This window comes from Thermobia domestica, chromosome 5, assembly GCF_964235325.1.
Source record: "Thermobia domestica chromosome 5, izTheDome1.hap1.1, whole genome shotgun sequence".
Taxonomy (NCBI): Eukaryota; Metazoa; Arthropoda; class Insecta; order Zygentoma; family Lepismatidae; genus Thermobia; species Thermobia domestica.
In genome coordinates, this window is record NC_137458.1 from 278,731,298 (window position 1) to 278,758,763 (window position 27,466).

Below are 27,466 nucleotides of genomic sequence, written 5' to 3' on the forward strand. Positions count from 1 at the left end.
AAAACAAGTATCTGTGCTATTCCGTTTGCTGACATTTCGTTAAACAGGCCTGATGCCTGTCTGATATGTTTCTATGCCTTTGGATTCCTAAAATTATGTTTCCAAACATTTCTATGTCCGAACTATACGTAGTCTCTGGGAAGTTTACAGAAAATACCCCTCTGCCTATTCTCCAGTACTGGTTCTTACAATGGAAATTACAATGTCGAATGATTGTTTACGATGTTGGTGACGATATCGGATTTCTTGATATGAATGCTATGTCAAACTTGTCCGCATGTATCCGGAATCTGTACTACCTGCATTTGAAGGATTTATTAAAGAATTTAAAATACTTCAAATTCAACCTTTTCGCCGTGTTGTGATAGAAAACACTTCACACAGTCTGTTAAATACTTATGAGTAGCTGATTAATCCTTGTCTGTCACTAACCATTTTGTTCAGTTCTATAGAGCTCTTACCTCTGGTGCGTGGAATTCTTGGTTAAATCCCCGACCAAGTAAGTTTGTAGTGGACAACAACATGCCCGTGGGTTTCCTCGGCGTACTCCCTTTCCTCCCATATTCTCATTCCACTAATTCTTCCATCATCATTCATTTGCCTTAATCATCCGCCTCCCTTAGCCTAAAGGGATAATCGTTTGAGATTAAACTGAAAGATTTCATTTCATTTCATGTTCAATTCCTACAGTGTACCACAAAATAAGTAGATGTCTAGTCACAATGAATTGCTCACATTTTTTAACAGTTACTGTCAAGAAGGTTGATGTTCAGATATATTTATTGATTTTTCATAAGTCCTCTAAATGCTTTTAAATTTTTTACTTGTTTTACTTTTTCAAATTTAATCTGTGGTACATTCCATATGAAACGTTGACGACAGCGAAAGAAGTAATTTTACACTCTGTAGTTTTGTTGTTGTTCTTCTGCACTTCGGTAACTAAAATATGGAAACTGTACCCAAATCTTTCGACTCATGAAATTATTCAGACAACAAATTCTATATCCAACTTATTCAGTTTTGTATACAGTTATGGGTAGAGATAAGTGGCAAGGAGCGCGGTGCCTGAGTTACCTGTTGAAGCTAATAGTTATGCATTTCAGTTTATGGCTGAATTTTAATTTTTGTAAACATGACATGCCTCTTCAAATAACACTCTCTAAAGGCACATAATATTTTATGATACAATCTAAAGAGATGACTATCGGAATCCGATAACATGAAGTTATTTATTTGCTATTTTTTTTAATTTTATTTATTTATTTTATAACTTAAGAATGATGTATTGTTGACTGAAAACTTGCAAAGCTTAATGGGTTTGGGTTGCTTTAGAGTTCATACATATTAATAGATAGCCTAACTTATAGTGTAACATAAATGCGAATTACATGGAATCATTAAACTCGGGTCTCCTGCACCAAAGATGAGAATGTGGTTAGAACAAAGAAATCCTGGCGTGATCATGGGAAAATCAAAATAAATGATACTGATAGTTTTGAACACAAATATATTGAAAATATTAAATACACAACTTAGGTTTCAAGCCTCGAAAGACTCGTAAAATTGATTTTATATGAATATAAATTAAATACACACTGACAAAGCAATACACAATTCTTATTTATTAAAAAAAAAAAAAAAAAAAAAAAGTTGTTTCGATACTGCATCACTATTTTCATCAGTCACAGAGCGCTTCTAAAAGCTTTGAAGTTGTTGCCTGTCTTGTGCAGTGAAGAAGACACGCTTTCTGTTTGCAGTTCGACAGAAAACTTTCACTTTTCGTAGGCACCAACTTGAGAAATCACGTTCATTTTTATAACCAAAATAACTTACGATTGGGAGATCATATACAATTAATGTATAGGTAGAGTGACACTTGGGACAAAATAATCTTCAATATTGACTCTTTTTTCTTTTTTTTTTTTCTTTTTCTAATTGTTTCTTCAATTTCTGTTAAAATAACTAGGCCTTCATTCCAATTCATTGGTTTTGAGATAGCTTCTTTTATCCTCTTCGCTTTTTTCCCACTTCCTCACTTTTTCTTTCCATCCTCGTTCTACAAAGTTTCCCCTCCCCCAGTTGGCTTAGTGACCAGTATCCTGTATATGTTTATACATTCTCTCGTCTTACATCGTCTTTTGTGTTGTTTTATTCTGTCTTTTCTATCTTCTAGTCTCTTCTTGGTTTTTACCTATGTAACATCTCACAATTCAGTTCATTGGTAAACTACTTCTTCTTGCTTGTAATCTCCATATTTCTTCTGGTCAAATCCAAAATCTTGCTACCTCCTTTTCTGTAAGATTTAATTTAACTACTTCTAGAATCTTCACTCTTTTCTGTGAACAGTGAAAGTTTTCTGATAACTAAGAGTTTATCACTCTCTTTGGTTCGAGTAATTAAAATCTAGAATTTCAGTACAGTTTATTTGAAAGAAACTTAAGGTAAGTTATGAAAATACTGAAAACTTCCTGCTATTAAGAGACTTTAAATTAACAGCTTAACTCGTTGAAATGTATGTAACAGTTGTGAGTATTCTAACATACTACGCGTCTGTACACACCGATTATTTGTGCTTTCTTTAAATGGCCTTCTCAAGATTTTATTTTTGTTGTAGGATAACATAATGCCACCCCCAACAAGAACTCTTCCACCACTTCGAGTGCCTCCATTGAACAATCCAGAGAAGCTAGGCCTTCTTCATGATGAACCAATGAGGGACTCAGAAATTAAGATGCTTGAGCAGTGTCTTAATGACAAATTGGCTGAAGAAAGCGAAATCAATTCTTTAGTTTCAGAGATAAATAAGGTAAGTATCATACGTTTTGCTTAGTTAAGTATGCAGTAAAAAACCGAAATCTTGAAATCCCACTCAGTTCTTGGCATCCTAAAAAATTCAAGAGAATATTTAAAAAGCGCATGTAGAAGAGGGAGGAGTTTCCAACGATGTCTGGTTTCATGCTACCGTGGTTTCTTATAACTTACTATTTCTGCTTTCATTGTATTTATCCGTTTTTTTCTTTCTTCGAAATTAGGACAATAAATGTGTAGTATTAAAGTACACATAATTTTAAAGATGTGAGATATTTTGAAAACACTGGAAATACCCTGGTATTGGAGATTTTAAACGGAATAGCGTAGTTCATTAAAGTATATTTAACAGTAGGAATATTTGCTCGACTAAGAGCTGGATATTGAAAATTACTCAATGGTCTCACAATATTATGAGTGTAACAGTGGAAATTATCTCACAATGAAATTATGTAAGCTTGTATTTATTTTAATGTCATTAGAAAGAATTATTTTCATCAATGCACAGAGTGAAAAAGTGGCTTGACTGGACCGGGACTCGAACCCGGCGTACCATGCCGATGCGTTAACAACTATGCCAGTCAGTTCGCTCCCAGAAATGTATGGTTGTAACTTCGCTTTTAAGAAGGAAAGGGGTTTCGTTTCTCTAATATTCAAATTTCTTTCTTTATTCAGAAAATTTCGCTTAAGTTTGAGGTGTGGAATTTGACATATACGCTTTCACAAGTAATGAAATTCGTTTCAGCGTTTCAAAAAAATTCCGCTCCTAAGGGGCTCATTTCTATATCCAAACTTCCCTTTCTTTCCTTTATTTTGAAAGTACCGTATGTAAGGATTCATTTAATATGGAGGTGTAAAATTTGGTAAATAGATTTTTACTTAAAAACTAGCTGAACCTGCGATCTTTACACAGCGCATCAAACACATATAAGCTGAATCTCCTTGTCATTCCTCACAACATCTGTACATCCCCCTTTACAGCCACAAGTGAAAGATGTCTTGATAAAAATCGGCAAGGGGTATCATAAAGGGGAGATATTTTCAATATCTCGCACCGTTTGTAAGATTGACCCTACTTCCGGTTGGAGTTTCTGTATGAACAGTGTTTTCTTTCTTCTTGCGTGCAGTATGTAATAAGCAAATACATTACACACACAATTAATTATAATGTCAGTGATATATTGTGTTCATTAAGCAAAATACTCCAAACAATAAAGATTCATCTTAGCCTGGAGAAATGGTTATCCTTCGTTTTTCATTATCATTTGCCCACGAAACAAATGCCTGAGAGATATACAACCCGTGTTCTGTTGGAATTAACACTTCCAACGTACCCCTAAAAAATGTAATAAAAAATAACGGCCAGGTTTTTCAAATATTCAGTCAAAACACAAAATTTGGAATCGACCAGCGGAAAGGGCACGTTTCTAGCGCTTGTGGTTTTCGAGATATCATTGTCGAAAGGATTGGAGACGAACATAAACTTTTATTTGGAGGCAAACATATAAACCTAGCATTGTAATATATAGATGAGGAAATATGTGTTTCAGTGTTTCTAAAAATTAAGCTTCTAAGGATGGAAAATAACTCATTTCTATAAAATCCACATTTCCTCTTCTTCATTCAGAAAATGACCAAATAGTGGGTTTTCTAGTGGTATCCCTTGTGTAATTTAATGGTAGAGTATTGTGGATGGTATCATTTTGTTCCTTGTAAGGTAGGGAATGAGAAAAGTGATGGTGGACATCTCAGACCCGCGACTGCGACTGGGAGGGGGAGGGGGGGAAATGATGTGTCATCGTTCGCTTAACCCCTTATAACTTCGTTCCAAATCATTCGATTTTATTTATTTATTTTATTTTATTTTCCAAAAGAAAGGACAAAGTACGTTCTACACATTATGTTGTTAGCACCTTTTACGTAAGTGTAGCCGTTTTGGTTAAAATTTAAAAAAAATCCTAAGAAAAAATATTTCATTTGACGAATAATTATTTTTGTATTATTCATTTATGCCAAATAGCTAAATTTATAAAAAGGAGCATGAAATACGAATAATTTTTTATTTTCAAAATCGTTGTTATATAAAACGTAAGGAAAAGAACAGTATACAAAATCTAATATTTCACTCAAGGGAAGCAATTAATATTTATCATCACACCTGTTCCCACAATTTATTATATTATGTGATCTATATTAATATTAATTCTGTATATGTTCATAAGTATTTTAGAAATATGTTTTAATAATCATGCAGGGGCGGATCCAGGAGGCGATCGCCTCCCTCCCACAAGAGGAAACTTTCTTATTTTATATATAAATAAACCAAATCCCAGAGTTTGGAGCTCTTAAAAGTAACTCTAAGTAGCAGTATTATAACCCACCGCCCTCCGAAGTCCGTCCTGGATCCGCCCCTGTTATCATGGAATAAGTACTCCAGTCACGTGTTTTTTATTATATTTATTTACTGAAAAATAAAGGATACCCTTCTTCTGGTGTGAATCCACACGTTAGTCACCGGGACACTTCCAGAATACGAAGTTGTCCTTCTTACTTCAATCTTCATAACATTAATTCTTCTTAATATTTTAATATACACTACACTACACTATGAGACCACATTGAGAACGCACTAAGAAAAAACAAGAAATGGTTAAGAGGGGAACAAAGGAAACATATAAACACTTCCTGATTTCCGTTCCTTCACGTCATAGGAATTTTATGCTGTTCAACCGATCGGCAGCAGGTCCGAAGACGAACGGACTGGTTCATAAAAGGATATAATAAGAAGTCACATAACAAAGGGATTCCCTTAATCGAGTTATGACAGTGCAACGTTCCTTCTTGTTTCTAGAGAGATTTCCTTCGCACTATCCTAGTAACAGGTTCCATATCTACGTAGTCGGCTTCGAGGTACCCATCTAATAACCGTGATTCAAGTTAATCGCTGAGAAAAGCTCGTTAGGCCCACAAGGAATATCACACATTATTAGCTTGTATAGCCCTTTCCAATTAACAGTCCAACCCCAATCAGTCACTATACGTAGTTCAGGATTCGCAATACACGTGAGATTTCTATTTGTATGATATATCAAGCGTTATGTCACAAACGAGCTCATGCTTTGATTAGCTTGCATTCTCTCACACGGACTAATATCACCAGATCATTTCATGGTAAAACGAAAACAAGTTTCTATAATACATTTACGAACGCTGATGAGACAGTTCTTGATGTCTTGTCATCATTGGGAAAAATACTTTTAATGAAGAAATGTTCCGAGTTCTGGAAGCATTTATACACTCTGTATACATAAGAATCCCGGATATAACATCAATGTAAGAGTTGCAGTGGTGGTTTTTCAGTGGTGGATCCAGGACGGACTTTTGGGTGGACGGTGGGTTGTAATACTGCTACTTAGTTTTAAGAGCTCCAAACTCTGGGATTTGGTTTATTTATATATAAAATAAGAAAGTTTCCTCTTTTGGGAGGGAGGCGATCGCCTCCTGGATCCGCCTCTACATGATAATTAAAACATATTTCTAAAATACTTATGAACATATACAGAATTAATATTAATATAGATCACATAATATAATAAATTGTGGGAACAGGTGTGATGATAAATATTAATTGCTTCCCTTGAGTGAAATATTAGATTTTGTATACTGTTCTTTTCCTTACGTTTTATATAACAACGATTTTGAAAATAAAAATTTATTCGTATTTCATGCTCCTTTTTATAAATTTACCTATTTGACATAAATAAATGATACAAAAATAATTATTCGTCAAATGAAATATTTTTTCTTAGGATTTTTTTTAAATTTTAACCAAAACGGCTACATTTACGTAAAAGGTGTTAATAACATAATGTGTAGAACGTATTTATACCCTTCTTTTTGAAAAAAAGAAAATTAAAATCGAATGATTAGGAACGAAGTTATAAGGGGTTAAGCGAACGATGACTCATCATTTCCCCCCACTTCCTCCCAGTCGCGTGTCTGACATGTCCACCACTTTTCTCATTCCCTACCTTATAAGGAACAAAATGATACCATCCACAATACTCTACCATTAAATTGCAGACGGGATGAAAGAAGTAACCACTAAAAAACTGACTAAAATTAAACACGCTCAAGTTGAGGGTGTAAAGTTCGGTATATAAACTCTTAATTAAAAGTAAGGAAACTCTTCTGTAAGGAAGAAAATGGGAAATTCATAAAATATTCGAATTTCCGTTTCTTTATTCCGGAAGTGCTCAATATTGGGATTTGCTTAAATTAGAGGTGTGCTCTGCGGTACACAATCTATTCATTAAAATACGTGATTCAGCATTTAAAAGAAATCCATATTGGAAGGAAAAAAGGAGGACATGTTAAAAATAAACATTAGCATGCGAATCCATTACGTTAGCTGCTAGAACAAGAGCACATGACTATTAGCCTTTTCCGTTTGTTTCTATTACTATTCTGTTGACGGTGTACTTTCCACAGGTTTTAATCTCGTATCATGTGGTATGCCATTTTTAATTTTTTTAAATTTTATTTATTTATTTATTTTTGTCATTTTATGATTGTTTTCTACATGTCACCTGAATATTTACTCGAAGGCAATGCTCAGATGGCCTATTTCTATTAGGGAACACGCACATTGCTCTATAACAGAATCGAGGGAAAATAGATTTCCCTTGTAAGGAGATCCGAGGGACGTAAGAATCTAGGTTCAGCTTTTTGGATTTAATCTATAAGAAGTCCCACTTTTTATGACCAGAAGTGTACAAGCTACGTGACCAAAGTGGAAAAACACTGAAAAGTGTGAGAGTATATGACTGTTCTGGGGGCGGACTGGGTAGTGGTTAACGCATCGAATGGTACGCCAAAGTTCTCGAATTCGAGTCTCGGTCCAGTTATGCACGTTTTCACTCTTTGTACCTAGATATATTATGGCATTCTCATCTATAGAGGATTTGATGTAAGTAGGTTGTTTCCTCCTGTCATTAATATAATTATTTTCATTATTCACTTGCTATTTGAGAAAGACCGTTAAAAGTTGGGATACCGGGATTAGTGTGACCACCAGGAATTCTGTTAACTATACAAATGTAACAAGTGAAATATATCCTTTACACATACCAAAATAAAATATTGCTGAAAAACAAAGAGAAGTAGAACAAGTGTCTAAGATATCTAGATAGTTTTAAAAGCAACAAGAAAATGGCGAGAGAAGTTTTTAGAAAAGGAACAATGTATTTTGTTAGTATTTGAATAAAAAGGTAAGATATAAGGTTTCCTGTCCTTTCCTGTCCTTTACAAGGCGAAGAAATAGACACTACCCAAAAGCTGTGCAAAACGATTAGAGGTTTTCGAAATGTATGTGTGAGAAAGGACATGTGCTAGTCCAATCAGAAAATTAATGAGGAATTGTTAGGAATAGTAGGAAAGAAAGTAATTTAAAAAAAAAACTAAAAAAAAAAAAACTAAAAGAAATTATAATAATATAAAACTTTTATCTCCTACTTCAAGATGAAGAGGTTAGCTGAAGACAGCAATACATGGAAGATTTTCAGCTTCCAGAAGTGTCCTGCCTGCATGTCAGAATACCTACTAAGTATTAATATTTCTACTAATAGTAGTATCAGTACTTATAGTAGTTCACCTCCCCCTTTTAGCCCTAGTACTACTACGGCAATGACAACGACTAACGAAGTTTGTGAAATCATAGATAATGTACTGTCTGTGGGATATAAATCGTGCGAATATGTGCACGTTTCGGAATATAATTTATCTCGGAAAAATGGAGAAAGAATAATTTACCCATATAAAATGAGTGTCTTCCGCAGTTGTTCGAGAGCACTAGCGCGATGTATTCATATCCTTTATTATTAAAAGAAGCTAGCTTATTGGAAATGAAACTTCTTCCTCTTCCGTAGAAAAACTGTTTCAGTTGGTAAGCCCTATTTTCGGAAAAGCAGTTATAGTAGCGATTCCTATCAGTAACGATACTAAGGAGCATTTTGTGAGAGCCTTCCTAACTTCGACAGTGTGTCTTATCTTCTACTTTCCTTTCACATTCCATCCCATGCTTGCACATATTTCATTCTTGCACGTTTCTGTATCAACTTACCAAGTGCACAAATTTCACAGGCAAGACGATATGGTAGCAATTTGCCTTTTCAAGTTAGCCATGAATTTTATGACATAAAATTTCCATGTACATCTTTTTTTGAATGAACACTCAGATAGATGGAAGTTACTTTCATCTACTAGGAAATTTGAACAAAATTTACTAGTATCAGCACTACCACTGTTGCACTGTTTTTCCTTTTCCAAACTTGCAAATGTTCATAGAAATAAGGTACCTATAAAAAAAAAATAAGAAATTGTCTATACGATATGGGTACATGATAGTCACGTTATATAAATAAAAATCTACGAGGGTCATAGCAAAATTAGTGAGCAACATTAAGAAAATCAGAAGTTACATATACACGTAAACGAATTAAGTTATCGCAATCTACAGACTTCACTAAAATCATCGAGGTAGTGTGACATCATTACCTACGATCTTGTGAGCGAGTGCTTTTAAAATGACTGACAGTGTCCTTTTGACAATTTGCTGTAGTTGAATTTCTTGTTAAAGAGGGAATTCCTGTTGCTAAAATTCACAATAGACTTCTACGTGCATATGGAGATGTATGCATGGATGCTAGTAATGTTAGAAGATGGATAAAACATTTTAAAGATGGAAGCACCAGCATCATGAACTGCCTTCACGGAGCACAACATGGAAAGATTTCACCACATCGCTGAAGAAGATAGACTGGTCCCGCTAGAAGATGAAACTCCGAATATAGATTGGTTATTACAAATAAGTTGATACGTGTCCTGACGTTCTCGAAACTTTCTCTTTAAAGTAGAAAGTGGACAATTTCTATGTCCGTACTTTGATTTCCCATTTTTTACTCAGAAAATAGTCAAAGTGAGATAACAGTTGAATCATATAAAAATGACTGTTTGAATATGGGCCTAGTTAACACTTGGGTACACTTGGGATTTATACTTCGGTTGAAATATATATCCTAATAGGGCGGGGGGCTTAAATATAGCTTTCAAATGTTCTCCATAGACCTTCCATTTTCTTGTGAAAAACGTGCATTTCAGCTAGTAAAATATATATAAGAAAAAAATTATCCAAAGTTTTTACACACGAAAGACTGAAAAGATCCTTTAACGGATTTTTTTTTTTCAAAATACATTTTGAAAATACTTTTTTTTTTTTTTTTTTTAATTGATTGAGTTTCCAGAGCATCCGACCTGAATCCAATGAAAAATCCAGTGACATTATCATCCTCGATCGCGTGAGCGTAGAGAGTGCTTTCAAAATGACTGACAGTGTCCTTTCGACAACTTTCTGTGGTTGAATTCCTTGTCAGAGAGGGAATTCCTGCCGCTGAAATTCACAGTAGATTTCCACGTATGTATGGGTGCTAGCAATGTTAGAAAATGGATAAAGCATTTTAAAGATGGAAACATCAGCATCACGGAACACAACATGAAATAATTTGACATCATCATTAAAGAAGAAAGACTGTCCTGGGCACAATTGCACCAATACTTACTTGCTACAGCACAGTGCAGTGCAGGAAATAATTGCAAGGTTAGGTTATCGGAGTGTTAATTGTCGCCGGGTCTTACGCTTATTGAGGGCTGAACACAAAGTGTAGCAAACAAACACTGCTCAAGAAATTTTTCAGAATTATCGAAAAGATTATGAACTTTTATTGTGTACCAGTGATGAAAGTTGGTTCCGTCATTATAAATCTGAAGCAAAGCTGCAGAACATGGAATGGCATCATTTCACGTTACCGACAAACAGGAAAACAGACGGTGCCATCGGCTGGTGAAGTTTTTGAATCTGGAGACACCATAAACCCTCGCTATGTGGAAATACTGCACAAGTTCCGTTGTGCATTGCGGGATAAATATTCTGAAAAGATAAATAAATATCATTCAGTTCAATAATAAACGTACGCACTCTGTTTAGTTCATCAAGGAGGAAATTGAGAAATTCTGTTCCACTTTGCCTGCAGTTACTATATTGTACCGTTTGATTATCATACGTTCCGTTTCGTGAAGGGCCAGATAAAAGGCCAGCGCTACCAGACAACGGAGAACATACGAAAAGCTGTGCGTCGGTGTCAATTCTGTTGTGAGGGTATGGGAGAATGGAGATTGAAAGTTTAAAAGTTTGTGGATTAGGATGTAGTTTGTGTTTGTTTAACAAAAACTAGAATTTGGTTCATGAAAAATTGTTGTTCATGATCTTTAATAGTATGACCGTCCTAGATAGAAGCATTTCTTAAAACTATTTTCTATCAGTTCCCACCCAGCTAAATCACGGTAGAGAAAGATTATTCAAGGTCAATTAAAGCCTTTGTATATTTAGGAGTATTTTCCATTTTCCAAACTAATGTATCTATTCTAAACATTTAGATCGCAGGAGAAGAGGATGTGGAAGAAATTGATTTGAAGAAGAGTGTTGAAGAGGAAGTTGAAGAACAAAACGACGAGGCGCAAGAAGAGGAGCAGGTTCCAGAACCGGAAATAACAGTGGACGAAGCTGAACCAGTGGAAGAAGCTGTAGAAGCAACCGAAAATAATGAAGAGGAAGTTAAAGAAGAGTGTGAGGAAAAGAAAGGTATTCTGTGATTCCTTATATTCGTATTGTATTTACTTTGATTGCAGTACATATTTTTCTTTTTTATCATATAGACATTTCACACAACATTCCGTGTAATTTTAAAAGCACAGAAAGCTACAATTGTAATGAAATACAGCATAATTAAATCTCAATAAATTTTACTTACGATAAATTCTATGACGAAAAGAATAACAATTGTCAAGAGAAATAAAGCTCCATTTCTTTAGATATAGTAAGAAGAAAAAAGAAAGAAAATCAAGATAACCTTATGATTCATGAAATAAAATTTAATTGGGTATTTAAATTTAATACACTTCTATTCTTCCCTGACGGCAAAGTTTCCAATAACATTTGTTCCGTATAAAATAAAATGGTAACTTTAGTTGATTCACCCATTTGTATGTTTATCAACCGTATTTGTATAGTTCCGAATACAACAAGTTGGCTGAAACGGAAGCACTAACAAAATTTACACGTAACAGCATTTACAACTTACTTTTGTACAATGCATATCGGAAAATATATTTTTAAAAAATGTATAGTAGGTGGAAGTCTGTTGAATTCAATAAGAATTTTGTACACGAGCAACTTCCGGATTATTACTAGTCTAGCCCTTTTCGACCCATGATTCGTTTTCGTACCATAATGCAGTGTTGTCTTTAACCACTTATTTAGGTCCTATAACAGGCATTTAATGCGGTTTCTTTTTTAAATTGATCAAGTCAGACACAGGCCAAAGAACACCCCGGATGCGTTTTACAACCAGATGGTCAACTTGATGGCGCCAAATGAGGACGGGGGGCGTGACATCACATTTTTTTCCTTGGAGTAATTTTCAAACATTTTTCTCGCCCTTAGCTTTCAAGATACCATATTAAACTTTTGCATATGCATTGTGTACACCTCTAACTATTTATCAATTTTTTTGAGGTCTCTATTGTGTGTGCAAGGAAAGGTGACTTCTGACAGTTGGGTAGAGCACGTGGAGTATTGGAGGCGCTGTTGCCAAAGGCTCCGCAACACACACAGTAGCTCTGGCGACAAACTTAAGACGGTTAACAAGTCGTCTCAACTACCGGCAATAGCGCGGTCAACGATCTTCGTTGCCTAGAAACAGCATGAAAGAATACTGCTGTGATTGGCGAACAATCCTCTCTCTCGTTTTGTTTACAGCATGTGCAGCTATCTGTCAGAAGCCACCTTTCAGTAACTCGATAATACGTCAACCCGGGCCCGAGGCGCTCAGAATTTTCAAAAAGAGAATTTTTCGGAAAACTTCCGAGATTTTCCTAATTTCCCGTTTCTGATGTATCATATGGGCACGTGAGTGACACCTTTTGAAAGGTTGCTTTATACTGAAAACAACGAAGTATGAACCGTGATCCAGGGACAAGTAGTCTTGTTTTAGGAAATTTTTACTATATATATATATATATAGTAAAAATTTCCTAAAACAAAAGATTGGTCACCTTGAGATTTTGAAAAAAATCCCGTCCTTTGTTTTCAAGATATCACATTGAAATTTTGCACACATTTATGTACGTAACTACCAGTGATTTTTCCAGTGATTTTGAGATCTCTAACAACTCAGGCCCAGGCAAGGGACGCAAAATTTTTGAAAAAAGTTATTTCCGAAAGAAAAAAAAACAGGTTTTCCCCGATTTTCGCGTTTCAGGTGTATGATACGGACAAGCGAGTGGTACCATTGGAAAGGTTGCTCAATTGTGAAAAAAAAAAAAAGTATGAACCATGATCCTACGATAAATAACAATGAAGCAGTACCTGCTTGACTGAAAATCTAAAATTTATCTCAAAGAGCCAGGATCGTATAAGAGCTAGGTTTCAGAACATAGAATGATACATGGAGTACGAGTGCGTACTCGGAAATTAATTAAGTTGATTTTAGTTTAGCGTCCCTTTCAGCAGCGAAGCTATGTGAGACAAGAACCTACTGATTAACGTGGAATCCGAACCACATGAGCTCCCGCCGGGAATCGAACCCGGTGTAAGAAGCAGAGAGTGACAGTTTTTCTTATATATATATATATATATATATATATAGATAGATAGATAGATAGATAGATAGATAGATAGATAGATATAGATATATAGATAGGTATAGATATAGATATATACTGGTGAGTCTATTAAAATTACTATCTCATGTACTACCATGAGCAAAATAAATGACGCCTCTCTTTATTTTGAAGTTTTTTGAAAATGTCTCCATTTTCCTTATATGTTCGAAATTTCGGAAGGTTTCCCCAGCATGGCAGGCTAATAACAAACCCATTTTTAATATTTGTGTTAGATATTAGCTTAAAATAAATAAATTAGAAGCAAAAAACTTTAAATCCACAGAAATCTCGAGAATTACCAACTCTGCTAAAGTGGGAAATTTTCAAGAACGCGAGGGAATTCTGCAGTTAAACACGAAGCAGCAACATCTATGTCATTGAGAGAAGCGTGGATTAGGTCTACAAACGAAAATTTTAACGAAATATTTCTAATATGTCTTATTACACGCATTTTCAGCGAACTCCAAATATATGAATCTATGCTAAGTATTAACGTATAGATGGAGCAAATAGTGGAAATTACCTATGGAAAAAGACGAATTGTTAGCCCAATCGTAATGAAAAATCGTCTTTACTGTAGAACAGGTTCAATTTACGTAAGAAAGCAGATAGCTCAGTTAGTTAAAGCAACGAGTCTGTATGCCGAAGGTACTGGGTTCGAAACCGCGGAAGTACTTTTGTCATTTTTATCACTAATGTTATTTTATTTATTTTTTATTTGGGAAAGAATCAAATTGTAACATATGTGTAAAACTCATGACGACACGAAAAAAAAAAGACAAAATGTCGCATTTGCATTACTGTCTCTAATTTTTGTTTGCAAACAGTTTCGTAATTATTTCCCCTGTGCTCACTGCTCACTACATGCTCACTGATGCATAACGAATGTTTTCCAGTAAATGTTAATTCTAATTTGGAGAATTTTATAGTTTCACAATGTTTCTCACTACATAGTCTTCTATCTACGTGTTTGAATATTTTGATAACAGATTTCCCTATTAAATGTTTAATTTTCCCTATAAATATTTGTCTTAAATTGAAATTGTTTTGAATTTACTACATAAGGAAAGTTGCCCCAAGGAGGAGAACTCAAGTAATTGATATTCTACGTAAAAGCAACCTATTGTAGAATGATGATGCTTCTTACCTTCAGCACATAATCTTAACGTTAGAGAGTCAGAGAGAGAAAAATCCTGTTTTTTCCTCCCCTATGACCACTCATCTTAAAGCTTTACTATAATGATTCGTGTCACATAATTTCGGCCCTCCAAAGACATTCATATGTATTATTATTATTATTATTATTATTATTATTATTATTATTATTAAACCTGAATATGACACCCTTACATAATGTAGTAACTTTAGACATCTTAGTTTAAAGTGCTTTCTTTAGTAATAATTTGAGCAACCACGTCACAAAATTTAAAATGTATGAGGAGACACGACGTTTTATTTGCCCCCTCTCTTTTCAGCACCCTCCAACAGAAAGTATATAATTTCTGAGAAGCAGGGCAGACAAAATGAATAAGAAATATATTTAGAGCATCCTTTCCTCCTTCATGAATGGAATATCACGTAGCATTTTTTATTCTACTGAAGACGACCCTAGGCCGTTATGGTTAGGTAACAAAAGAAATACCTAATATATTTATAGCGCCCCTTAACTGTAATATTACCTCTTCTTTATTTGTTCGAGGCTGCCCTACACAACCGAGGGTGACAAAAAGAATAGGAAAAGTGTCTAAAGATTACAAAGCACTTTATATTTTGTCAGAAACAAGGCAGCATATACACAGCATTGCTTTCATTAAGAAGTGTTTCACCCTTGAGTCGCTTATAAAATTAGGCAGAATAAACTTTTGCCGATCATTGTTCTAGAGGGATTTGTCCAGGATGGTTTGGTGTCGGGCTATTAACGATGAGTATGTTTATTTACATCACCGTTAAAGAAATACCAAACTTTCTGAAAGGAACTTACTTAGGAAACAGATCTTCCTTCTACTTAGCCAGAGCCCACTCTGAAAAATTGCATCTGGCGTTCTGAGTGAAAGTTCTATGGGACTATTAGAAAAATATATATTCCCGTTTCCACGCTGATGGTAGAATTTCTTAAGCAGTTATTGAATTACGTTCAAAGCATAGGCGTAACCCCCCCCCGCAGCCCTGTGGCGTGGGGACCGCACAAGCTGCAAGGCCAAAAAGGCCAAAAAATATACAGAAAGTACGCAGGGGCGGAGCAGGCCAAATTTTCACACGGGCAAAGTGACTTTTTGGCGCCCTCCCCCTAGTACTAGGCTATATTTTACATTTTATCATAGTGTTTTTAATATTTTAAACACATTTTTCAAAAAGAAATTCATCACCTAGGAAAACTTCACAAAGAATATGGCCCGCTATAAACAATACGAACTCCGCCTCCTCTGGTCTAGTGGCTAGCACGCCTGCCTTCTGTGGTACCGGGTCCAATTCCCAGTGGATTACTGTTGAACGATAAAAGTGGTTCGGATTCCACTATAATTAGTATCCACATCTCCCTTGGCCATTAAGATATAATCGTGGAACGCTAAACTCAAGCAAACAAACAAACAATACTTACTTCCCGGCACTCTTTATTCTTAGTACTATGAAACTCTCTTCTTCCTTAGTGAAATGGAAAAAGATCATGTAATTGCCACTACTTTACAAGAATATAAACCAAAAACGTTAGTAGAAAACCCACTATAAAATTTACTTTTTGAGGCTCGTTTTGGCGCCCCTCTTTCTCTGGCGCCCCGGGCAGTCGCCCGGCCCTTGGTCCGCTCCTGAAAGTACGGACGCATAACTAAGGACTGCGGAGGAGAGGTTAGCCTTCATGTTATGCCACTGGTTTGACGTGTTTGAAATGTTCAGTGAGTGATCGGTTAGTGAAATAATTTCGACGGTTACTGATGTTTAAAGTTTAGCTAAGACAAAGCTATCTAACCAAATACATTTGATATCGCGATGTCACAATTTGATTTTTCCTCACATAAAAAGATAAAAACAATAGTAATAAAAACCCTTACTCGAACTAACAACCTAATTCGTACAGACTAGTTGCTCTGACCAATTGAGTTTCGATTTCTCACGCGAAAGAAGTCTGCTATATTAAGAGGCATGCTTTTCATTATCAAAACTGTTCGAAGTAATACGAACATGGCTTAAGAACAGAGACGGAACTGAATTACCACTCGATTGACCTTGAGAGCAAATCACCAAAGGGTAGCTATAAACGTAAGTTCAGCACGCGTTTCTGTGGAGTTCTGTTCAGTATTCCTATCTGCCAGTCATGCTTGTTCGTAGGAGTAATATTTTACAAACCTAAGGCTGTTGCTACCTCTTTGTCAAGTCGAGTTTTTCCCTATCTAATAACATTGGAACATTTTTCGAATTTTTCTCAGTAAGCAATGAACAAATCCCTACAAAAATTTGCATGGAGTCAGGTCAATAATAAAGGATTCCTTATATGAACCTATAATTTTACTAAAAGCCTCCAATTAAGTTATTCATTCCCCCTTTTTTTTTTCATGTGAAGATTTGCAACAATGCGATCTCTCTTTCTTCCTGTTCGTGTTAGCAGCGTGCGAGAAATTCGGGCTAGCCATTTAAAACAGGTTTTAAAACTCTGTCCATAACGCATCTGCGGAATGAATGTTTCTAGCCCTGTCGCCTTTTTCGAGGACAGATTTATGGCACTCAGGAAGAGTGGGCGCTCTTTATTTTCTTTGCTGAACCTATTGCTTTTAGTATATTCGTCCAGTCTTATTGGAAGTTTTTGTGGTTACTTTCAAACCTAGCAAGGTGCCTTTTGCATCTCGTGTATTTCAAAATCTTAGATTTAGTGATTGGTTATACAAATATAAATTAACAGACGGCTGTGATACCAGATCAATCTCCTGTGTGAAATAATAATAATAATAATAATAATAATAATAATAATAATAATAATAATAACAATAACAATAATAATAACAATAATAATAATAATAATAATTATTATTATTATTATTATTATTATTATTATTATTATTATTATTATTATTATTATTATTATTATTATTATTATTATTATTATTATTATAGGGAATCCGTAGAATAAGAGCCTGTAAGGAGCAGGGAATCTCGGTGCGGCTTTGACACTAGTAACCTAGTTAAAATGTGAGGTCACCGCATCGGTTCTCCCTTGCCGGTAATGCTCGTTTCCCTGCCGCCTTTAGCGTGGGAGATCCTTATTCGATTCCCGGCGGGAGCTCATGTGGTTCGGAATCCACGTTAATCAGTAGTCTCGTTTCATATAGCCTCGCTGCTGAAAGGGACGTTAACATCAATTCATTGTTTCCGTGCCGACACCAGTTGGGTTTTGACATTGAATACACTAGCGCTCTTTCACTTTTGTAACCTCACGGACAGGTAAACCAGTTAAGGTAGCATTTTGGACTAATAATTATAATTATAATATGTATCGCTTTAACAACTTTGAACACTATTATAGAATTTTTATGCTAAATAGTAATCATTTTTTTGCCACATGCGAAGAAAATTTAGAAATAAACTTTCTTTTGTTACACAAATTTGTTCTTAGCGTGAATGCTGTCGAATTCTATTCCTAGTGGTGACAGATTTTTCGGTATTGATTCAGTATCGCGAATCAATTGGGAAATTGAGGAACTGACCACACATTATCCTTCTTACAGAGCGTATTTGTAGGAGAAAGTGAACTGTAGTATCAGGGATTCTTTTATTACACAAGAAAGACATCTATACATAATGAAATAGATATTTTTAATGTAGAAAGAAATATCATTTTCTATTATTATAACTTTTCGAAATATGAATAGGGATTTATCTCTTGGTTACAGGATATAGTGTAATCTGATAATAATAACCTTGAAACTTACGCATTCTACACATGGAATATTTATTTCCAAATGGTGGAAGTGAAATTTCATATATGGCTACAACACATACAGTATTATACAAATAGTACAACATATATTATTAACAGAGTAATTTTATTTTATACATTATCTTTTGATGCTTCATTTTAAAATACAGGCCTTACTTTTTATTGAAGTACACCCGTTTGTCAATGTCATACTTATTCAACTAAAACATTTTCGCATGAGTATAAAAATATGTGATGGAATACTGTTTCATCAAGCTACCACATTAATGAAGTTATTAGAAAAATAAATAAACAAGCAGTATAATTAAAATGCTAAATAACAGCGAAGCACTGTTCACAATTTAAATATCTATTAGCATGCTATTATTTCGAATCAAGAAAGTTATATCTATTCATGTTACGAAAACAATTTATAATAATAAAGTGATATTCGCTTTGGTATACACTAAAAGTATCTTTATTCAATAGAGACAGTTCGCTTCTAATTGCTTACAACTGTCTATCCATGAACGGGGGAAAAACTAATGTAAAAAAGAATGGATTTGTTCTAATTGTTTTTATTTCTCTTTTTCTGCTTTCAGCGAAGAAAACGTACTCCAATGCCTCCTCACTAAAATGCCATAAATATGTCATTCTTGAAAAGAGTCCCCTCACAGCTGTGGACAATGTTCAACCTCAAACTAACCCTCCGCAACCTGCTAGAAGAGAGAACCGAGTGTCGTCAATGCGTTGTTGCGAATCTTCACATGAAAAAAGGGGGGAATGAATAACTTAATTGGAGGCTTGTAGTAAAATTATAAGCTCATATAAGGAATCCTTTATTATTGACCTGACTCCATGCAAATTTTTGTAGAGATTTGTTCATTGCTTACTGAGAAAAATTCGAAAAATTTTCCAATGTTATTAGATAGGGAAAAACTCGACTTGACAAAGATGTAGCAACAGCCCTAACCTTTCGATAGAGCACAATGGCAGAGAACCAATGGAAAGGAATTCTTGCCCTTGTAAACGTGGGATACCACCATGTGCAATAAAACTGACGAGTCTCCTTGAAGTAATATTTTATCGAAAATAACTCGTTTTCCTTTATATAGTCTATCCGAAGTTTTTGAGGGTTTCAAAATGAGGAAACGTTACTGACAAACAAGGACGCATTTAGGGGTAGGTCCAGGGGGTCCGGACCCCCTCTGAAATCCCAATTTTTCTGTAAATTTAGCCTAATTTTGGGGATTATCTTTTAAAATTTTATTATAATTTATCCTGATATTGAAGTCGGACCCCTCCCGAAATAAATTACTGCATACGTGTGTGCTGACAATTTTCAATATATTCGTTAAATAATAAAGTAAAATAATTAAATTAGGAGCAAAAAGCTTCAACACGGGCTAACTTTTGTCCACTGCCAATATTGTTAGAAATGTTATTAATAGCAAAAACTGCTAGTCAATGCTGAACCTTGGAACGTCATCCCGAACAACAAGCCTATTATTGAGAACTACATATGAAACATGTTATCAAAACTTATCCAGCTTTTATCTGGCATGAAATTATTATATACACCAAAATTCACTCTCCTAAAATGTGTATCTAAACATTGCTCTACGTATCTACGAAGCAATGAATTTTTTTTAAATCGAAATATGTGAACAGGAAACTCTAACAGCCAGCCATTTTATTTAAATCGTAATAAACCCTGTAACCGTGCGTTAACGTGAAGACAAAGCTTGGTCCATTGGTAAAGTGTTGGAAGAATAAAAACTCAATGTTCGTAGGTTCGAATCTATCCACTCACCACAACATTTTATTCTTATGTGTAACGATGAAATAAGAAAAAAATGTATAACCGTTAAGACAAAACTTCAACCAAGTCTGAAGAGAACAATACTAAAATAGTAACACAATGACGTCAACCAAGAATTATTTCATGAAGCGTTTGGACGAAATTATAGCTGTCAACAATTGCAGAAGTAGAAACAGGCTGATAGGTGTAATGCAGTCTAGATTTCTGAATGCATTTACTCCCTGAAAACTTCCGTCTCGTCATTGGTATGCCGTTAGTCATTGTAAAACCTTTCAATTGGAAGTGAAGTGACACAAACTAAAACAGTTTTAAATCAATAAATGTCTATGTGTGAAAGTAGGTGTCTCTGAGTTCCTTTTACTTTGAAGTGACAAATGAGAGAAGAAAGTATGGTGTTCGAAAAAAAAATCAAATTTGAGATTTCAACGAATTTACACGTATTATAGCCCCTAACACCGAAAAAGTTATTTTTCGATACATGTTCATCTGTTCGTCCGTCCGTTCGCTACACTTTTCTGTGCACTCGCCTAGAGGCCATACCGTTCAACTTATCTGCACCAAATGTTAGTTTAAGATTTTCATAGTATTTCCTATAGTTTTTTTAATTTCCCTCCTACTCCCAAAACAAGGGTAGTTTCCTGTACGATGAAAATAGAAAAAAGATATTTTCTCATAACTGGCTGTAACGATCTTGTTTTCTTTCTTTTTTATATAAATCAATATTTAATTAGCAACCCTATTTTGTGGTATAAGGCATTTATCTGAGAAAAATCTACAAGGGGTAGTTTATACTAAGGGGTGAGTTTTTTCAGTGATTTTCTCAAAATGGATTCAAGTGTTTTCGTTCATATTTTATAAATAAATATTTCATTAATAACTTAACAATATGGTATAACTCGTTTGGACTTAAAAAAATGCGAGGGGTGGTTTATTCTTGGTGGTGTGTGTTGTCTGGGCGATTTTCTCAAAAACGACTCAAAATAGTTTATTCATATTCCAAAAATAAATATTTCGTTAATACCCAAACAATATGTCAAAACTCGTTTGTCCTGAAAAAATATGCGAGGGGTAGTTTAATCTTGGGGGTATTTTTCCTCCACGGTTTTCTCAAAAATGAGTCAAGCAATTTTGTTCGTACTCAGAAATAAATATTTCATTAAAAACCTAATAATATGGAATAACTCGCTTACCCTGAAAGAATCCTCAAGAGGGGAGTTATTTTTGCCTCACGATTTTCCCAAAAATTACTCGGACAATTTTATTGATAATTCATAAATAAGTATTTCATTAATAACCCTATATTTTAGTATAAGTCATTTCTATGAAAAACAATTACAACGAATAGTCTATTTTGGGGGTCAAGGTTTTTTCCCCGACAATTTTCTCGAACGACAGGCGATTTTGATCAAATTTTGCAAATAAATATTTCATTAATAACCAAAAGTATATCTTAACTCATTGTTCAAAACAATTCACAAGAGGTAGGTTACTCCTGACGTGTTCTTTTTGAACGACTTTCTCAAAAATGACTCATTTGATTTTTTTATATTTCACAATGATTGCATTAATTGGTCTATTATATGTCTAATGAAAATGTGCTCAAAGTGTGAGTTAGTTTTGTAGCGTGGATTTTCTTCAATCGACTGACATTCGATGTATTTGAATAATATAATAATTTTATTCGTATTATCCAAATACACACTTCAGTAACAAATGCGGCCTAACACAGTTAAGAAATTGAATTTAAAAAGTTTAGTGCGGTGGCCCTGTAATTGAATATTTTTTGGTAATCTCCCTAGCTTTTTGTGGGAAACTCAGGCTTTTCTTTTTCGAGCGACAAAAGAGAGAATAAAATATAGTGATTGTGAAAATAATATATCAAATTCAGATTTCAACGGATTTACATGTTTCATGGCGTCTACATACCGAAAATGTGACTTTTCGACACCCGTCCTTCCGGTCCGTCCGTTCGGTACACTTTTCTATGCACTCGTCTAGAGGCCATACGGTTCAACTTATCTACACCAAATTTTAAACTTAGGGTTTACATAGTATTCCTACAGGAGATTTTCCAATTTTTTTCCTACCACCTAAATTAAGTGTGGTTTACCAACAGCCGAAAATCGAAAAAAGCTATTTTCTCAAAAATGGTTTTAACAATTTTGTTTATTTTTCATTAATCAATATTTAATTAACAACCTTATATTGCAGTATCAGATATTTCTCTTAGAAAAAATTACGAGGGCTAGTTTATTCTTGGAGGTGACTTTTTCTCGACGATTTTCTCAGAAAAAACTGGCGAATTTTGTACACACTTCATAAATAAATATTTAACCTTACAACATGATATAAGTCAATTGACCTGAAAAATATATGAGTAGTAGCTTATTCTTGGAGTTGAATTTATTCCCAGTGAGTTTCTCAGACACGACCAGTTGGCAACCCTGTATCTCGACAACGAAGCTAAATTCGAAAACTACAAGAGGACCATTTGTCTCCTTTTGATGTCACGAATCATCTTCCGAAGTTTGTGGACATCTTTCAGGTTCACCCTTAATGAAGCTTCTTTTCGAAAAGTTAACTATTAACCTTATGCATTGTTAATTTTTTTAAGATCACAAATACCGTTATTAATTTTAAGGCAGAGAGCTACTTCTGAGAGAATAGATGTTGAAAAATAATTTTAAAACTTATGCTTTTGTTTTCGAGACATTCCAGACAAGGCGAGACATTTTACAAGCTATCTCGTGTCCAAAACATTTGTCTCGTCTTATCTTGGATGTCACAAAGCGCGTCTCGTCTCTTTCTCGAGACATGTCTTATCTCGTGCGCATTAGTTAACACTTGGAAAGAATTATCTTTCTACTCAAAACATTGTTTTTATAATGGTTGCATATTTATGATAATTGCTGTCAACATAAATTACAGTCCTTTCAGTTGAATTAATTTTTATTATTATTATTGAAATTAAAATTAAATGCAATATCTAGTTTAATGTTGCACGATTATGCACCTACGCTAAGGGAGAATGATGATGAATGAAATGGTGAAATGAAGAAAGTGGGAGGAAAATGGAAAATCCCAAGAAAACCCATACCCATGCACACGGTATTTGTCCACCTCAAATTTCACTTGGCGCGAAGTGGAATCGAGTCACGGACTCCATGCACCAAAGGGAATGCTTTATTATTATTATTGTTAATAATAATAATAATAATAATAATAATAATAATAATAATAATAATAATAATAATAATTGAAGCGAGCTTAACGAGTTGACTTGATTATGAATTTAGCGTCCCGTTCAGCAGTGAGGCTATATGAGACATGGACCTACTGATTAACGTGGAATCCGAACCACATAAGCTCCCGCCGGAAATCGAACCCGGGTCTCCCACGCCAAAGGCGCGTACGCTACCGCTTAGCCACGGAGGAGCTCCGAGCTTAACGAGCTTAACGAGTTTCAACCGTCCGACTCAACCAACGTTTGGGTGCCTGTTCGTTCGTCTGCTCCATGACAACTTCTCATAAAAGACATTTCATTTTAATGAAACTAGTAAGTGCCATCTTTTAGCTTTGTGAAGTAACTATTGCTTGGAATTTGATTCTGCAAAATATAAGAGGTAAAATTAACCAAATGGTGCAAGTTTCCACTCATGCATATAAAACAATTTTGAAATATCAACTACGTGAATCTTGTCCCATAAAGAAGCCGAAACCTCTACACCGAAGATCCCTCCAAGATTTGATCATTGTCCACACGGACTGAAATTGTCATTTGAAGCCAAGACTTTAATATGAAGCCAATATTTTTTTTTTAAAATAGACGAAAAATTCGAAAGTTATAAGCATTTTCATATTTTTGCCTTTTCCCATAAAGGAGCCTAGCCCCCTATACTGACGAGCCCCCCCCCCCCCCCCCGAGATTTGATCATTGTCCACTCGGGGTGAAATTGTCATTTGGAACCAACACTTTAATAAAATTAACTCTATTGCCTATGGAACCCGGAGGTTCAATGCCGCGTTCACAAAAGCTCTCCACTAATTCTATCCTTAGCCAACTGCATCCAGTTTCTACTTTCTATTCCAATCTCTGCGAGATACCAACACTTTAATACGAAGCAAAATATTTCTTTAAAATAGACGAAAAATTAGAAAGTTATAAACGTGTTAATATTTTTGCCTTTTCTCATAAGGGGGCCGTATTAGATATACACTGAAGAGCCCCACGAGATTTAATCATTGACCACTTGGACTGAAATTATCATATGAAACCAAAACTTTAATATGAAGTCAAAAATTAAACTTTTACATCAATATAAACTGACTGAGTTCCGGTTCACCCCACTATTGTTTAGTTTAGTTAAGTGGTAATTTGTGACAGCTTCACATCATCAAAAGAATCTTTCATTTCCCCGCCCCCAGGAGTTCGTGCTGGATCCGCCACTGGATTCAATAGACACTTTTTCTATTCTTTTTGTCACCCTTGATTGTGTAGGGGCTCCCTCGTACAAATAAAGAAGTGGTAATATTATAATCAAGGGGCGCTATATATTAGGTATTTCTTTAGTTACTTACTCCTAACCGCACAGGGCCATCTTTGGTAGAATAAAAAAAAATGTTACGTGATATTCCAATCATGAAAGAGGAGAGGATGCTGTAAATATATTTCTTATTCATTTTGTCTGCCCTTTATCAGAAATTACTTCTGTTGGAAGGTTCCTGAAATGAGAGGGGCAAAATAAAACGTCGTACCCCTTCCTACATGGTTGCTCAAACAATTACTAAAGGAAGCATTGTAAACTAAGATATTTAAGATTTAAACTAAGAAACTAAGATATCCTTACATTATTTAAGGATGGCATATTCAGTATTATTATTATTATTATTATTATTATTATTATTATTATTATTTGAATGTTTTTGGAGCCCTGAAATTTTGTGAGAGGAACAATGGTATGTAGAGGTTTAAGATGGGTGGTCATAGGGGAGGAAAAAAATTTTCTCTGTCTGACTCTCTAACGTAAAGATTATGTGCTGAAGGTAAGAAGCATCATCATTGTACAATAGGTTGCTTTTACGTAGAATATCAATTACTTGAGTTTTTCTCCTTCGGGCTACTTCCCTTATGTAGTAAATTCAAAACAATTTCAATTCAATACAAATACATTGTAAAACTTTTCCGTAATTAAACATCTAGGGAAAATTAAACATTTAATAGGAACATCTGTTATCAAAATATCCAAACACGTAGATAGAAGACTATCTAGTGAGAAATATTGTGAAACTTTATAAAATTCTCCAAATTAGAATTAACATTTACTGGGAAACATTCGTTATGCGCCAGCGAGCATATAGTGAGCAGTGAGCACAGGGGAAATAATTACGAAACTGTTTGCAAACAAAATTAGGGACGCTAATGCAAGTGCGAGAAATTAATCATATTCACGGAGAAGTTAAATGTCGACTAAAAGCAGGGAATTCGTGTTACTATTCGGTTCAAAATCTCTTATCGTCGCGAATTCTGTTGAGGAATTTGAAGCTTAAAATACACAAAACGATAATCATGCCTGTTGTTCTGTATGGTTACGAAACATGGTAACTTACTCTGAGGGAAGAACATAGACTGCAAGTATTTGAGAACAAGATCCTGAGACGAATATTCGGACCCAAGAGGAACGGGAATGGGGAATGGCGGAAACTTCATAACGAGGAACTACATAATTTATATGGTTTGCCCAACATTGTTTGGGTCGTCAAGTCTAGGAGGCTTAGGTGGGCGGGTCATGTAGCTAGAATGGAAGAAAGTAGAAACGCTTTGAAAGTCTTCACTGGAAGACCAAGCGGAAAATGACCATTAGGAAGACCTAGGTTCAGATGGGAGGACAATATTAAGATGGATCTCGCAGAGATTGGAATACAAAGTAGAAACTGGATGCAGTTAGCTAAGAATAGAAGTCAGTGGAGAGCTTTTGTGAACGCGGCATTGAACCTCCGGGTTCCATAGGCCATAGAGTTAGTTAGTTAGTTAGTTAATGCAAGTGCGACAACGACACTTTTTTCTTTTTTTGGTAGCGTCATGAGTTTTACACATATGTTGCAATTTGATTCTTTCCCAAATAAAAAATAAATAAAATAACCATAGTGATAAAAATGACAACGCCACCTCCCTGGGGGATCGAACCCACTACCTTCGGCATATACGCTCCCTGCTTTAACTAACTGAGCTATTTGTTTTCTTACGTGAACTGAGCCTGTTCCGGTAAAAACGATTTTTCATTACGATTGTGCTACCAATTTGTCCTTTTCCATAGATAATTTCCACTATTTGCTCTATCTTTACGTTAATACTTGGCATATATTCATATATTTGGAGTTTGCAGATAATGCACGTAATAATTCATATTAGAAATATATCGTTAAAAGTTTACTTTGTAGATTTAATCCACATTTCTCTCAATGACATAGATGTCGCTGTTTCGTGTTGAACTGCAGAATTCCCTCGCGTTCTTGAAAATTTTCCACTTTAGCAGAGTTGGTAATTCTCGAGATTTCTGTCGATTTAAGGTTTTTTGCTTCTCATTTATTTATTTTAATCTAATATCTAACACAAATATTAAAAACGGGTTGGTTATTAACCCGTCCTACTGGGGAAACCTTCCGAAATTTCGAACATATAAAGAAAACGGAGATATTTTCAAAAAACTTCAAAATAAAGAGACGCGTCATTTATTTTGCTCATAGTAGTACGTGTTCTTTCCTAATTGCAGTATCAAGGCGAAGTTTAGGATCTCGTAATATTTTAAATTCAGCTCTTCATTAGCTTTGTAATGACTAGTGTTAGGATTTTTGTGATTTTTTTTTAGAGAGAGAGAGAGAGAGAGAGAATAAAGGAGCTCCCTGCAAGTACCTACCCTATATGTCAAATATTGCTTCCAGTTAGGAACATGGATAATTTTCCAGTAACTTTTCCGTCTTTTTTGGGCCCATCCTTCACTCCCTCCATCTTTCCTCCCAATCCGATTTACTCCACATTTCCTTTTCTTGTACTGCTACTTTTTAAAATTTTACTCCAATTTCCTTATTATCGTGAATTGAATGCACTGTTTCTTGTGCGAGAATTTCGACAAGATCAAGTAGTTTTGTGCTTTCTC

At 34.9% G+C, this 27,466-nt stretch overlaps 1 protein-coding gene across 2 annotated transcripts in view; it reads left to right on the forward strand.

Moving 5' to 3' along the window:
* LOC145686650 (X-linked retinitis pigmentosa GTPase regulator-like) overlaps positions 1–27,466 on the forward strand; it is a 328,222-nt gene that overhangs the window by 283,038 nt on the left and 17,718 nt on the right. For both annotated transcript variants that reach the window (XM_081760131.1, XM_081760132.1), the window contains exons 11-12: positions 2,615–2,806; positions 11,299–11,503. In XM_081760131.1, coding sequence (XP_081616257.1) covers positions 2,615–2,806; positions 11,299–11,503 — 397 coding nt within the window. The remainder of the gene's footprint in view (positions 1–2,614; positions 2,807–11,298; positions 11,504–27,466) is intronic.